The sequence below is a fragment of the Catharus ustulatus genome (genome assembly GCF_009819885.2).
Source record: "Catharus ustulatus isolate bCatUst1 chromosome Z unlocalized genomic scaffold, bCatUst1.pri.v2 scaffold_29_arrow_ctg1, whole genome shotgun sequence".
NCBI lineage: Eukaryota > Metazoa > Chordata > Aves > Passeriformes > Turdidae > Catharus > Catharus ustulatus.
The window spans coordinates 6,307,956-6,324,611 of NW_024879446.1; the positions used below are offsets into that span (position 1 = coordinate 6,307,956).

General features: G+C 42.5%; 1 protein-coding gene across 2 annotated transcripts in view; it reads right to left on the reverse strand.

The window, feature by feature from the left end:
• Nucleotides 1–6,206: 6,206 nt before the first annotated feature.
• The window catches only part of CAMK4 (calcium/calmodulin dependent protein kinase IV), a 155,978-nt gene continuing 145,528 nt past the window's right edge, over nt 6,207–16,656 (reverse strand). For both annotated transcript variants that reach the window (XM_033086618.1, XM_033086619.2), the window contains 2 exons: nt 15,711–15,863; nt 6,207–12,562 (listed from right to left, as the gene is read on the reverse strand). In XM_033086618.1, the coding sequence (XP_032942509.1) occupies nt 12,398–12,562; nt 15,711–15,863 (318 nt within the window). In that variant the 3' untranslated portion in view covers nt 6,207–12,397. The remainder of the gene's footprint in view (nt 12,563–15,710; nt 15,864–16,656) is intronic.

Sequence of the window (16,656 nt, forward strand, 5' to 3'; positions counted from 1 at the left end):
GCGTGTCAGTCTGAGTGCTGCCTTCTATTCGGGTTCCAGTTGGGGAGCATTGCTGCTGAGGCATTGGTGTTACTAATTCCAGCTCCAGGGTACACTGGGGAGGCAGGACAATGCTCAAGTGGGTGCGTGTGAACAGCAGCAAACGTGAGTTTGGTCAATCCATGTTATTTGGGTGCTGTACAACCCCTCCTTGTCTGCATACCTAGCAGGATTTCAAGCTCCTCACAGTTTGAAGGGGGAAGGAAAGAAACCACAGTGTGCCTGTTCACTGGAACATAAGCCGTATCTCCGTAAACCACCACCTCTTCTGCATACAGGATTATATACATGCAGCCTGTATGTGCACAGCCATGTCTGCAGAATTTCATGGTGTCCTTGTCTCAATCAGCTAAATCAAAATAAAATTTTGTATATGCTCAACATAGGCAAAAATCTTTCTGTACAGCTGCCTGCCTCCTAGTCCATACCATGGGAGTAGAGCTTCAGTGGTTAACAAAATGAAGGAGATCTTAATTTTGGCCCTCTACAAGTAAGAAAGAGGGAAGAGATCCTCCATGCACTTTTTTTCCCCCCTAATGTCAAATGAAAGTATAGAGAATTCATCATGGATGTAAAAACATTGAATCGTTTCCTCAAACCACTTGCATCATTGGATATTTGAGACATAAAGTTTCTGGGTTATGTGCAATGTTGAAGGAAACAAGTGCTTGAACTGCTGAGAAGGACATCATAACTACAAAAGCTCAGGGCTTTTTAAAGAAGAAGAGTGCACCAGGTATCAAAGGAAATGAAGAAATTTGGTAGTTATGAGGCAGGATCATTATGTTTAACTCCCCAGCTATCCTAACTCATTAAAAGTTTCTCTGACTTTTTAAGTCTTTCTTATTTCCCATTTCTTTATTTGTCTCAAGCTCTCTATAAAGCCAGTGTATTGTTGTGCTGTATCACGAGCTCCAACTCAGCTGTTTGATCCGTTATTTTTAAGAGGTCAGCCAAAAGCAAACAACCCTTGAGCTCTAGGGGAACTCAAAGCCAGCTTGATACTTGCCGTCTTCTTTTCTTTGGTTTTTCTCACTTCTCATTTCCATTCTGTTATGGAGAAGTGACCAAAGATGATTTCATGAAGCTGCAGTAAAAATATATGCCTTGCATTAGCCTGGAAAAAGATTCAGCAACATGGACCATACATGGAAGTATGGACATGGAAGTATGGAGCACTGTTACAATGCAAAATGTCTTGTAGAGTTTATAATTTACTTCTTACATTGCTCCAGGATAGAGAGATTTTGTAAAATCATCTCCCACAAAAATGTATGAAAGGACTTTACATTCAAACAGTTTGCAAGACTAAAGAGTTGTAGGTGGCAAGAATAACAAGATGCATCAGTACTGAGCAAGAGGGAACACCCCTGAGGGTGACAGATATGGAAACAGAGCAGAGAAATAAAAAGTAAAAGTCATTTCAACATGTTAGTCTTGCAGTGTTCTCCATTCAGGTGTCATATGCAGCTTTTGACAACACAGCTTTAGACAAAGAGTAGTAGAAAATCCACATTCAAGCAAGGAGTGTAATACCTCTGGGATAAAGATTTGGATTGTGCTGCTTTGAGAGGGGAATGCTGAATGAAGGACCACATTAATAACCTTTGGATTAGGTTGCAGAAAACAAATCATTGTGAAATGGTTGCAGAAAACAAATCATTGTGATAGACAAGCTGTTAAGTGCAACAAAAAGATTCAGGACTTTGTGAAATACTTCCCAGTTAAAAGAGCAGCTAGAACTAGAGTGCACAAGGAGGTGGTAATTTCTTAATTGCTGGAAGTAATTGACAAAAAGGGACACAAGCATCTAGGTCACATAACCCACCCTGGGGCACAGGGGAAGCCATCTACAGAGCCCAGCTCTATACTCCACCAGTAATAACAGATTTAGTCTGATATTCGGCTGCTAACTTTTGAGGGAAGAGGAGCAGGGGAAATGCTGTGCCAAGCTCTTTATAATGATGAGTATTGTTCCTTGCTCTACATTGAGCATTAGCTGTCAGCAAATAATAGATGTAATCTTTTCTAGATTTGCTAGTTTATTTAGCATCAGATCAGTCATGCATGCAACTTACAGTAAATTCACGAATACAAGCCGCACGGAATATAAGCCGCACTGCTGGTGTGTTGGCAACATTGTTGCCTTTGTTAATAGATAAGCCACACCCGGAATATTAGCCGCACTTTAGTTCGCAGCGAACTTTCACAAAGTCGTCATTTAGTAACACAATCGCGGGATCGCCGGGGCTTACTGGCTTACTGCCGACCTCGGAAACATTGTTTCCAAGTGAAAAAAGACACACCCTTTATTTACAAGCCGAAAAAGACAGGAACAATAGTGTGGTCATTTTGTGAGCATTCCCAATGGATCCGTGTTGCCTTTAAACAGCCACTTAGCCACGCAGGCAGGCAGCTGAGCTCCGAGCGGAGCCACATCTCCGTGCTGGCACAGGAGCGGCCGTTGTAGCCCTCGCAGCCTGCGGGGGGAGGGGCCATTGTAGCCCTCGCAGCCCGTGGGGGGAAGCGGCCATTGTAGCCCTCGCAGCCCGTGGGGGGAGCGGCCGTTGTAGCCCTCGCAGCTGGGCGGGGGGAGCGGCCGTTTTAGCCCCTGCAGCCGGGCGGGGGGAGCGGCCGTTTTAGCCCCCGCAGCCCACGGGGGAAGCGGCCGTTGTAGCCCTCGCAGCCAGACGGGGGGAGCGGCCGTTTTAGCCCTCGCAGCCAGACGGGGGGAGCGGCCGTTGCAGCCCTCGCAGCCCGCGGGGGAAGGGGCCATTGTAGCCCCCGCAGCCGGGCGGGGGGAGCGGCCGTTTTAGCCCTCGCAGCCCGCGGGGGGAGTGGCCGTTGTAGCCCTCGCAGCTGGGCGGGGGGAGCGGCCGTTGTAGCCCTCGCAGCCCACGGGGGAAGCGGCCGTTTTAGCCCTCGCAGCCGGGCGGGGGGAGCGGCCGTTGTAACCCTCGCAGCCCGCGGGGGGAGGGGCCGTTTTAGCCCGCGGGGGGAAGCGGCCGTTGTAGCCCTCGCAGCCCCGCGGGGGGAACGGCCGTTGTAGCCCTCGCAGCCCCGTGGCCGAGCGGCCGTTGCAGCCCTCTCCCTGCGAGCCGAGTGGCCGTTCTACCCCTCTCCCTGCGGGGAGAGAGGCTCCCCCAGCCCTCGCCCTGCGAGCCCAGCCAGCCCCGTAGCCGCACAAGACTGAAAACACTTTAAAAAGTACAGAGAAATATCACACACTTTTATCGAACTGCCGAGGTAACTCGCCGAGGTAACTCACCCCGATAACAACCCCCGCCCCTCAGTAACGCTGCCATCCACAGGCAGGCAATAAGCTGTTCTCTGATTGGTTCATCGTCGGAACAACGGGAAACCATGGATTTCAGACTGTTTTGGCTCGGGACTGGACCAGCATGATACTAGGTAAGGGCAGATATCACATTTTTGTCCATAGATTAGCCGCACCGGAATATTGGCCACATTTCCGGGTTTCCACCAAAATTTTAGTCTTCTTGCTGCGGCTTGTATTCGTGAAATTACTGTACTAAAAATAGACATTCCAGCATTATTTTCTCATGGCTTTTCAGCATTCCCATGCAAACACACAAGGAGGTCCACTGGTCCCACATATAATACATGGAAATAACAAAATGGTAATTTTTTCTGGTTCAACTTTCTCTCTGGTTTACTTGCACAGTATCAGGAAAGCTACTACACGAACAGGCTTCATCAGAAGCAAAAGGGTACAGTTGAACAAGCAGACTATAAACTGCTATTTAGTTACTTACATCTTTGCTAGTAGAAGAAAACAGTGTTGACAGTACAGGATTTCTTAGACATTAAGCAGTAAAATAAGGAGTCAGGAACACAGGACATGGAGTTAATTTGAGAGAGTCTGCTATATATATTTACAACATTCTTCACTGTTATTAATTAGAGTCCAGCCTCCACTGCTCTGAGATCAATGAGCTTCTGTAACAGGCTTATAAAATATTTTGTGTTACTAGTCAAAGGCACCTTTTTTCTGTTTGTTGTAGAAACATTAGCACGTACCCATACCTTCCAGCATTCAGTATTCTTGAATTAACAAAAGCACAAAATTCCGTCCTTACAGTCCTCATCCAGTAGGGAGCCTCCATACCAAAGCCAAGCCAGACGCACCTTCTTCGTGTACCACATTTATTCAGGTTAAAACCAGTTTAAGCTGAGGAGCTCCTTACTGTGGGTGTGGAGCAGCCAGTCAGCCTTTGCTTGGTACTCCCTGGTCTTGCAAGGATGTGGTGGTATAGCTCCTGGGGACTAACAGACTTCTTCTCCCAGGCCAGACAGCCTCAATGACTCTTCCCTACTCCTGCTCCCTGACAAGATGGACCAGCTGTCACTGCTGTTTTGCAAGAACATCCATGGTGGACTTGGCAGTTCTGGATTAACAGACTGCACAATTTTCCCAACCAATCTCTTCCAAAGGTCTTTACCAACCTGAATAGTTATATGGTTCTATGACTAAGATTCACTCTCCATCTCTCTATCTTTCCTTCTCCGTGAGCAACTAACCATTTCACAGGTAATTTTCTCACCAGCATAGGCTTTTCAACACTGCATAGTCCAAAAAATAAGGCGAAAACACACCCAAAAAACAACCAGACCCCAAAACAATGTCCTCTTATGGAACATTAAGTGAAATTTCTGCTATTTAATCAGAAGCGTTAGCATGACATCTCATGAGGACGTGGTGTGAACAAGGAAGTGGGTCTTATACTCAACAGCAAAAAGAAACAGTCTGGATTAGCTCTCAGCAGTCAGTAGTTGTAAATGTCCTTGTTTCTAATTACTTTCAGTAAAAAGTATCTTAGTTTGTAATTTTTGTCTCCCTGCAACCAAGATGGCAATGACTTGAGCGGAGCAAAGGCACCTATCACTACACTGAAGGTAGTACACCGATGATGGCACCAGCTTGGTAGCTGTGCAGGGTCCTTGTCATTCCCAAGGAAAATGCTTCTCAGGGAGGACACTGCTGCAGCAGGGCTTAGGAGATATTTCCAAGATATTTTTGTCTAAATTTATATACAGTCCATTTGCTTAGTTTCATGAAATGTTTCTGGACAAATTTCAGTTTTCTGTAAAAGACTACTTCAGGCCCCATAGCAAGTTGAGGGAGAGACAACTGGAGGACATATTTACAATACAAACAATACAACTTCTGTGTCTTACAAATGTAGAATAGGGTCTGTGATGACATTTTTCCACCTGGAGGAGGCTGTCACTGGATAGATATACTTGCATGACTTCCATAAACATGGCTGGTGAGGATTCAGGAAAATAACAGAAATCAAGAAACTTGAAACCTTGAAATGTACATTTAGACACACTTTTCACTTCATACTTTGTTGATACAATGCTAAAAACAAGCTCTTTTGGTGTGTTTTGTAGCAGAGTTCTCTGGTGTGTTTGTTGTTGTTGGTTATTGTGCAGTGCTATTTGGGGAGGTGTGTAGTTGTACTCGTTCATGCAAATTTCACATTTGTAGCATCATCATGCTTTGGGACCTGAGAGCTGACAGGATAGTGCAGACCCCTATGCACAGTTCTGTGGATAAATAGATATGACTCAGTGGCTCTTAGAACATACTATCTCTAGGACAGATCACATGCCATTTGCAGCTGTAAATCAAATCCAATGATTTGTCCTCAGCTTTCAAGTGACCAGAACAGCTGCTTCAAGTAATTTGACATAATAATTTCAATTAGAAGAATCACCCCAGATCCAGCCAACACAGGGATAAGAATTATAGTCTTTTTTCTTGTTGATGGACTTTCCCTGTGTGTACTTATGTAGATACAATGATTGGCTCCAGAGTTTTGTATTACAAAGCAGATCATTATTTACAGTTCCAGGTAACAAATGGGACCAAGTGTTCCAAACTGTCTTTGCAGCTTCTTGTGCCAACACTGTAAATGGCAATGCTGCATAAAACATGATTCTAAGTATATCAACTCATATTATGCAAACAATATTAAGAAGATCACTGGTCATATCACACATGCTATTTTCATAGTTCTTAATCCTGATTTGTCTCTTTGCATTGACCTAAACAACGTTTTCCACAGAAGGAAAAAGGTGCTGTTGACAAAGGAGCTTCCTGGTGCTGAGGAGCAGAAGCTGGCATGGTTCTGTTCTTGTGCCTCCTTGCACTGAGCCCCTCATCCTGTGCCTACAGCAGCCCAGGTGCCTTTATTTTCTTTTGGGAAAGTAACACAAGAAGCTCAATAATTTTCTGTGTCTTCCTGGCATTTGTTGCACAACACGGAGCCATTTTTGTCACCTAGGTACAGACTCTTAAGAAAGGAATCTGAAGGTGCCAGGAACTAGCATGAATCTGGGAAATGGAGAGTGAAAGTAGAAATACCTCTTGCTGGGTACTAACTGGCAGTGACAAATCACACCAGGGGTGTCTCAGAGAAATACATGTATACTTGACTGATGAAACCCAGACTCTTCTGGGAACCAAAGGCAACAGCAGATTTGTCAGGGCAGAAAAGCTGAAACTTGCCAGGTGTCAGATGGCTCTTTACCCACTGTCTGGCAGCTGACAGCAGTTCCTGGGTACCCCTGGGCCAGGAAAAAAATAAAAAAAGATTAAGCAGAAAGGGAAAGAATAACAATAAGCCTTTTAGCCATTAATGTTAGTATTTGTTCTTGAAGCCAGAGTTTCAAATATCCCTTTCTTTCAAACTTTGTTCTTTACGTATCTTCCTATAGGAGGAACTCTGTGGTACCTCATGGGGCAAACACTTGCTGTTTAATATACCTTGGCCAATAAACATCTTCCTAATATACAAATAAAGGGCCAGACTGTCACACGTGTTGTGGATGGAACATCACTGAGTAGGGCCTATGTGCAGTTTGGGGCAGCTCCAACTCATCATGAAATGCTGTGCTTGTGTTGTCACTCCTCTTTGACCCCTGTGCTGAAAGGAAGATACTGAAATAGTCTTCCCAGCTGTGTCTTGAAAGGAGCCAGGGCTGGGCAAAACTCTGTACCACTGCATTTGATATCTATACCTTGATATGCATTACTAAATTTCATTTAGCAATGATCTTTGTATACCAGACTGTTAATCATTATAGTTTCAGACCCAGCTGAGTAAAACTGGCAGAGAACAAAAAAATGGCTTAAAAGGTTGCTGCAGCTTTTCATACAGGCTTGGTTCTCAGAGATTGTTCAGCAGTCTCTGCTTCTTATTTGATAAATTTTTATATTTATGTGTTCATGTACATATTCAGATTCTAATCTATAATTTTACTGCTAAATTCAGCATTGGGCCACTTCAAGTATTCAATTGTATTCCTGCTTTTGTACTATTCTGTGCCTATTCCCACAATATTTGAATACCTTCCAGTAATAACTAAGTTCATGACTGTGTTCATGTTCTGGAGGGGTAGAAGAGGATGTAAGTATTTGCTGATTTTTTTAGTTATATGCATGTATACCAGCCTATTCTTATATTAGTTATTGGATTCACACTCCTAGGGATGCTCTTCACTGGCCCTCCAGCAATCTTCTGAATTACTCTGGCCAGAAATTTTACCTCCCAGAAATAAAAAATCTGCAGGCTTGCCAATAAGAGTTTATATATCTTCTGGAACTAAGATCATAAAATCACGAAATCACAGAATGGGTAAGGCTGCAAATCACCATCAGCACGGACATCTGGTCCCACCTCTCTTTTCAAGCCAGGTTTCCTAAAACACATTGCTCAGGATTGTGTCCAGGTTCTGGAATATCTCCAGTGAGGGAGACTCCACAGCCTCTCTGGGCAATCTGTCCCAGTGTGTGGACACCTTCACAGTAAAGAAGTTCTTCCTCATGTTCAAGGAGAGCATCCTGGACATCAATTTCTGCCTATTGCCTCTTGTCCTATTGATCAGCGCCACGGAGCAGAGACTGGTCCATCCTCTTGGCACCCTTCTTTCAGGTATTTCCATATATTAATGAGGTGCCCTCTCAGTCATCCCTTCTTAAGACTGAATGAGCCAAGATCCTTCAGCCTTTCCTCATAAGAGAGCTTCTCCTTTCCTGTCACCATCTTTGTAACCCTCTGCAAGCCTTGCTTTAGAACTTTGTGTATAGACTAGGAAAATATTTCACTTCTATTTTTTCCTTTTACCTTCCTTATTTTCTTCTTACTTTGCAATGCAGCTGATGGTCATTGTTCAACAAAACATGGTATTGTGCAGGGAATTTTATATAAATTTCTTTATACAAAAGAACAAACTGTATTTATGTTCTAACTGAATTAACTCAGAGAGTAAAGGGTACTCTTTGAGTAATTGTTTTATAAAGTAACATTACAGATGTTCTGCCTGTCTCTTTGTTACCATAGTTACCTTCGGGACTTGGGTGTATACCTGCCACTGATCTCTAGGTCTAACTGTGCATCATTCTTGGTCAGCCCCTGATATATTTTTGTTACATGAATGCTATGCCTCCATAAACTAGGCGCTCATAACCTCAGCAGCAACAATAGCCGCACAAAAATGAGCTCTTCTCAAGGAGAAACAGCCTTTGCAAAAACATGGGGTCAAGGTACTGTGCTGATGCTTGTGTCTGTCATTCTGTAAGCAGGCAACGTGCAGGACACTGTGCAAGGATCTGCAGGGAGTCCTTCACCCCGCACTTTGATATGCTGCTCTTAAAACCCCAGGGACAGCCCAGCACATGTGCAGGAGCTGAGGGTTATTTATTGAGAAACGAGGAGCTTTTTTCCAGAGTCCTGCTGCATTTGCTGCTTGTCAGATATTGCTTTCCTTCTGCTGTGTTGGACACTAACAACTCCCAGTATAATCTTCCTTTTCCCTGCTGCTGGGCAGCAGAAAATGTGGTGTAGACTTCACTTCTCCTGTGGCTGCCAGCTGTGTCTGTGTTCCACTTGCAGTGTGAGTTGTAGGAGAAGGTGATTCATTTGGTAAATTTGGAGGTCTAGCTGCCAGTGAGCCACAACTTCCTGCAGCCTGGGCCTCCCTGCTGATCTGAGCCACTTACAGTAACTTTTTGGCTCATGCTTTTGTCCTGCTCTGCCACCACACTGCTTTTCAGAACATTTTGCTCTATTAACCAAGGCAAAGTGACTGGGCAGGGCAGTTTTCGTCACTCCATGTGTCCAACAGCCTGCTCATTTGTGGGGACAGGGACCTTCTTCTGAAGAACGTGCTATATCAAAAACTTTTGCCTTGATGGTATTCTGCCGTCACAAGTTTGATTACGGTGTGTCTGCCTCTTCACAGCATGTTTTCACACTGTAGAGTACAAACTCGAGCCAACATACCAGCACCAGGCTCACAGAGTGCAATTTATGTGTCATCCACAAAATTGCAAGAAAAAGTGTTTGAAATTACAGGAAATCAGTTCTCTTTTGGAGGGAAATTTTCTGAACCTGGGAAAAGGAAAACCCCTGCTGTGGTGCAAAGGCAGGACTTCGTTAGCAGTCATCATCATCTTAGCTCTAAAATCTAAAATATCTAACACAATTGGCTAGTGCTGCAATCTGCTTTTAAAGGAAAAGTTTTGCTAAGTTCAAATACTTCAAAAAGATTGGAAAGTTTCCCCTTTTGTACTTGAAGAACTTTTAAATTATGTTAAATATTCTAAAAAAAAAAAAAAAGCTTAGGATTTCAAAAGAGCACAAGTAACCTTCTACTTAGCTTATAACCACAGATTTGGAAACATCTGGTCCATCTCCAGTAGTTTTCAAGTGTGTTCACATTTTTCAGCCACAGTAGGACACTGATGTTGGACATCCCAGTCTGCACTACAGCAGATGCCACCAGGATGTGATTTTTCAGACAAAGCCAATGCAGGTAACACTCCTGTACTTCCAGTGCATGCATATGCCCAAGTGCTGCCATACATCAAATACATCAACCAGGCACAGTGCTTTACTGAGTCATCTGCTGGTAATCACAGACTCAGCACAGACATCCTCACTGCCTAATGTTGAGTGTGATAAAAGAAAACAAAGCAAAAAAATAACTGGAGCCCCAGAGCCTTTATACACAAAACTGAGTTGCCTCTGAAGGTCGTGCTGTCACAGAGAGGTCTCCTGTTGGATGGCATCAGTTCATAGTTATGATATGCTGTGGTATAATTTAGCAAAAAACTACCATTGAGAATCAGCTGGGACGGCTTTTCAGCTCAACAAAACATGCCTCAGATAAAGGAATTTGTGCTCAAGCTCTCATAGATGTGCAGTTACTGTGCAGCCAACTCCACTTCTGCAGGTTTGAAGAAATTAAACCAAATAAAGGATGAAATGTTACAGAAGCCCATCCTCTCCCATCAAACTGACTGGACTTGGATTACTTCACCACAGTATAAGAAGGTGGAGTAAAGTGGCTGAGAATTGCATTTTTCCTGCAGTGACCTCAAAGGAGGTAAGACAGATAGTAAAAAGTGAGACAGGTGAGACAGGATGTATCTATGATGTTCTCCAAAGTTACTAATCTTGTTGTACTTGTTTCCAAGAGAAAAATCTGTAAAAGTGTCGTGTTGGCTTGCATACAGCTGCTATGCCCTCACCAGATGTTTCAGTTGACCTCAAAGCGTCCCTTGAAAACTGAATGAATACACATAGTTTTAATTTCAACCCTTCTTAGTTAGCAAAAGTTTTTGTGCAAGTTCAAAGACTTCTAAGAAATGGATAAAAAATCTCAAGAATAATAGATTCATTAGCATGCATTTTCACCCAGTAAAGACAGGATCTTTAATCCTCCTTTATATATTAATTTAGAGCACATTTTATTTATTAAATCTACCATACAAATAACATTGTATTACCCTTTTATTTCATCAGGAAATGTAGTTATTGAATGTTTTATTAAAGTCTTGTATTTTTCAGTAGCTGCTATATTTTTTTCAAGGCAAGTTGTGCAAGGCCTAACAGCAACATAAAAACAATTAAAGCTAAAGAGGAATGATGATTGTATTAGGATGTCAGGTAACTATCAGTATTAAAAAGTTTAACAACCACAAATGACGTTTTTGTACATCAGGTTCTTTTTGCCGTTTTTGTAATATATCAGTACAATAGTCACATGCTGTCAAATAGATAACAAACAAGTGCAAGTGGTCATACACGCTGATGCACATTAGTTTTTCAGTTCCTATCAACCACATTCAACAAAAATATCAAGATAGCTGAAGACCCTGACCCTACTTTTGCAAGCTGATTGATGCACACACCTGCTAACTCAAGACATAACTCTCAGTGGATGCAAGATCAGTGCTGGTGGAGCACTTAACAGAAGGGGTCCTTTGTGAGGAAAATGGGGGCTAATTACAAATGGAAACTGCTCACTCATGCGGTTAAACTACCCAGGAACCAATTAGATTACATTACTTGCTCCCAGACCTTGCATAAAAGTGTTTTTCCAAAGCAAAATCGGTAAATTGTGGAATAGCTTATTTCAAACATTTACAACTTATTTAAATGCAGATTATTCCTTTAGGGCCTATAAAACATCTTCTAGCTACAGATTAGAATTTTAATGAATAAATATGATGGTATGCCAAAAATTTTCATGTACTCTAATCCTTGTTTAGTCTATAGTTTTGTTTCGCTAAAACTTTACTGTGGAATGAAATGACAGAAATCTGAGTAATTTTGGTTGTTATTAAAATATTGTATATAAACAGGAAAAGTCAGAATAAGGCATTCTCAATGCAAGCTTGAACAATGTACATTTTTATGCCAGTGGAACAACCATTTCAATTTCTTTTCAGAAGTAGTGGAATGTTGTTTTTTGTTATTTTGTTGTTTTTCTTTTTTGTCGTTGTTGCTTTTTTGTTTTGTTTTGGTTTTGGTTTTTTTTTTGCATGTAAATCCCCAAATACTTTTTCAATTTTACAGATAAAAAACATTATTTCATACATCAGTTTTAAAAGCATTGGTTTGGTATGTCCTTCCATTTTGTTTGCTGAAGGATTATGAACCTGGACAGAAACAGTTCAAAGAAACTCACAACACAGATAAGACACCTACTTCCATAAAACCAAACAAAACAGCATTTTGCTTCAAATACCACCCTAGGAACACTATATAGATGAAGTATACACATATAGTAGATAGTTAATAATCCCCATGTTTTCACCTGCCGGTATTACTGCAAATTACACTGTTTCCATGACATGCCTAATGGAACAGTTTACTATTTTCATAAGCAGTCACATGCACTGAAGGTAGGATCACCAGGCGGGACCGTGGCACCCTGAAGCAGAAACAGAGAGGCCAAGCTTACTAATCTCTCTTGCTGGATGGGAAGGTAGCTGGTGTATGGAATGACACATCCCGTCCACCACGGGAGCAGCATCGACCTAAAGCCTCTCTCCTGGAGTGGCTGCCACGTCCTGAGTGGGCTCCTCCGTGGGCTGGGTGTCCTGAGCAGGCGCGAGGCCATGGCCAGGCTTGTGGCCATCATGGGCGCCGTGGCTGCCGGCGCTGCCGAGGCGCGTGGAGGCCACCACGGCTTTCACTGCAGCCTGCAGAGAGAGGATCAAGCAAACGTTTCTTAGGGTGCAACTGCATTCAATTGGGAATGCCACCTTTGGATAGCTGCCTGGGCCTGGCAGGGGTTAGAAGGCCGCCTGGAATTCTGAATTGAGGTTTAAAATTGCTGCTTTCACAAGGTTACAGGTTGGGTGACATGAACGCTGTGTTTTTTGGTTTTTTTTTTTGGAAAGTCGTCACTTTCTGTCATAATAATAACAACAGTATTATCACTGATTATTTGATTATTCCATGAAAATTTCATGAAGGAACACAATATTTATCGCTATTGCACTGTTGGGTGTTCCAAGCACAATGTTGTGGAACACACAGACAACTTCCCAAGTATATATATTAAAAATACACACTGGGAGTAGGCTTTTGTATCACATGGAATATCATGAAATGAAGACACACATGAAGACAGTTGTATTAACCCTTGCCTTGAAGAGTTTTATTGCCTGAAAAAAGCCAGACATACAGAAGTGAGGAAAATAAGTGTTAATTTCTGTGTGTGACAACTTAGGCTAGTTTTGGCTTGGCAGCTTTTGCTTAGAAATCAAAGTGAGTCTGCAGGAAGAGATGAAGACCATAGCAAGTTTTGTGGATTCTTTGGAGAGGTAATCACACACACACATAAAACCAACCTAATAAAAAAGAAACAAACAAAAAACTTCCACAAAGAAATGAAAAGGAAAAAAAGAAGATGTTAATGAAAAACAGATAACATAAACACTCTCAATAAAAAAGGAATCAGCTACAACAGATTATGAAGAAATACTATAAGGCATAAACCAAACAAAGTGGCAAGAATTTTGAGAAACTAGACCTCTTAAAGGAAAAATCACAGACATCCCCATTAGTGGTGAGAGAACTTTGGGAAACTAATTACAAACAGAGCAAGCCACTCACTGATACTATAATGTCTAAAGGCACTTTCAATGTAATTTACTCTCACAAGCAGTGTTGGATGTTCATGAAACAAATTCAACACATCCTATGAGAAACCAAATCCCAACTGAGACCTTAAGAGTTACTCTTTAAAATTTGTCTTTACATAAAGAAAGCCTGCTGATGGACTTTCGTGTTGGGAAAGAGCAGATGATTGCGTTACTATTACGAACAAAACAACAGCTACTTTGATGTCTGCTTTGGTTTTATTTTTTTTACGAGGAACTAATTGTCTAAACATTTATTGTTTCTTTTACATATATTCGTGGAAAATTATTAACTCCACAAGAACTGTTAATTTCAATCAATCGTCTTAATAATTGGAGATTTGGTAATTTAATTTTTAGCCAAGAAGCACTGAAATAAACTTATAAAAAGTGATAGTTTGCAATCACAAAAGAATAAATTGATTACAGTAATTTCACGAATACAAGCCGCAACATTTTGACTAAAATTTTACTCCTACACTGGAAATGCGGCTTATACTCAGGAGCGGCTAATATGTGAATAATTTTCTGACATTTACAACCTCAGAAGTACCAGCCAGGGCGCCCAGCCAAGCACCTGCCAGTAAAAGCCGGCATTTTGCGATTGTTACAAATTGTTACTCTGTTGCACCGCGGGTGGAGCCTGGCTCCCTGCAGGCAGCACGGGGGGCGGGGAGAGAGGCAGGAGAGCTCCCTCCTTCCCTCCTCTGCCGCAGCCCGGGGGAGAGACAGGGGTGCCCCTTGCCCCCATCACCGCGGCTTGGGGAGGTGGCGGGGGCCCCGTGCCGCCATCACTGTGGCCTGGGGGGAAGGCGGGGGGCTCCGTCCCCGCCCGCTGCCGCAGGAGCGGGGGGGGGCTCCGTCCCTGCCTGCCACCATGGGGCAGTGCTGGGCCAGGGCGAGCGAGCCCAGAGGCGGCGGCTGGCCCTGAGCAGCCCTGCTGAGTGGCAGCGCCGGGCTGGGCCACCTGGCCCCGTCAGCAGCCCCTAGCGGGCCGAGCCTGCACAGCCCGAGCCAAGCCAGTAAACCCCGCCCTGCTGCGGTTCTGTTACTAATTGGCAAATTTGTTGCACGCAGGTCCTCGCTGCAAACGACAGAGCGGCTTATACTCAGGTGCTGCTTATTCATGGACAAAGAACAAAATGTTTGCCAACACTCAGAGATGCGGCTTATAGTCTGTGTGGCTTGTATTTATGAAATTACTGTACTGTAAGGGTCTAAATAACATGAGCTTCAAAAATATCTCTGGTGTAAAAATATAAGAAAAACAAAATCAAAACATCAACGTGAATTATATCTACAATCTCTGAGAACTTTGGAAATGACAAAACAAATTTCTTTGCCCTTTAGAGATTCTCTGCTACTGTTCTCTACTAAAAAAAAAAGTAGCAAAGCCAAAGTTAAGGCTTAGTTTTCTGTGAATTCGTTTTTCTATGGAATTTACTAAAGCTCTCAGTTAAGTTGCTGTTTGCTCTTATTCCCCAGGGCTACAAGGGCAGCTTCACTGTAGATGTTGCTAGCAATTTCTATACTGAAGTATCCCTGGAATTATCTCCTGAGCAGCTGAAAATCTTTAAAAACTGAAAGATTTGTGGAGAAGAAAGTTTCCTGATACTACATCAGTCGGGTGCCCAGTTACCTGCTGCTTCCACCTGAAGATGTTTCCCTGCTTCTTCCCATGGCAGATATGTAGACTGAATGGTAAAGGAGCATCCTGGGGACATTTTAAGGACATACACATCTGAAATGGTGACTCTAGTTCATGCAAAAGGATGGTGAAACCTCCTGCTTTGTGTTGATAGGTACAAGTCACTCAGGTGGGTTAGGGATCAAAAATGTTTTAATAGACTAATTTTCTTCTAGATTTATGGATGCTCATTTAGAAATTACTCAGGATGTTGTTTTTCTGGTCTGTATTCTAGGGATGCATCAGTAATACAGGGCATATGGATGGACAGAAACAAGAAAGGAAGAAAAGAGGAAAGTAAGGAACTTGTGAAAGCTGTGTAGATAGAGTTTTAAATAAAATTCACACATTTTTGTTTGACTTCAGTCATTGACTGAATCAGCTTCAGACTTCTTCAATCTTCATCAGACATCTAAATGGAATATTGTTCTCAAAAATGTGCAAGGTTTCTGCAAGGATACTAATTTAATTAGTATGCATTGATAGCCAAAACAGAGACCATGAGCAGAGACTTGCCTTAAGTTTACGCCGGGCATTGAATTCTTGAAGTTTCTTTTGTGCGTTGTCCATATGTGCAAAGTTTATTGCCTTCCCTGTGACCCACGGGTGCTGCAAAGCCTGTAGAGTGGTGAGCCGTTTCTTGGGGTCTAAAACAATCAACTTTCTAACCTGCATTGCAAGGAAGAAATAAAAAAGACTGTCAACCTTATTCTTCATTCAAATTTACCTAGTTTTGCACTTGGGGGCTCTGGTCTTGGTTTGGGGAGCATCTCAGGTGAGACATTCTAAGAAACCAACAAGCATTTTCATTTGTGTCTTTGCAAGTATTTTGTTTCTAGCATTTCTTGGTTCTCCATAAATAACATCTGATTAAGACAACCACTAAGGAGGAAGAGAGGAGAGAAAGAATCAGCTGGTTGCCAACATATTAAGGGTATGTACCAATCAGATGACCTGTATCTATCATAGGTTCCTTCATGTCTGAATTGTCACAAAAACCCTAAGAGATTCTCAGAATCTCTGAGCAGTATCTCTACTTTTGGATTTGGAAGTTTTAAACTGGATTAGAAAGTTTAAATTATACATATGCTGCTCATGCAGATTTGTACCGCCATTTGTACCAGGTATATCACAAAGGAAATATTTCTTTCAGTCACTGCAAAACCTTATGTACACAAAAAAAAAGCACTGTACAAGTGTTTCTGCCTTAGCCGACTCTGAAACTACTGTTGTTTACACCATTTCTTCTGTCACCAAAGCCAGTAAACCTGGATTTCTACAAACATGACAGTAGGATATTTTTGGGAAAATGACACTGCAAACATACCCCTGGAACTGGAGATGGTCCTGCTGGATAAAAAGTGTGTTCAGTCAAGCAGCATTCCATGGATTTTATTGCATCTCTGGACAAGGGGTGTTTTAAAAAAAGAAGGAAGGTGATGATGGAGTAACAAAGTGCACA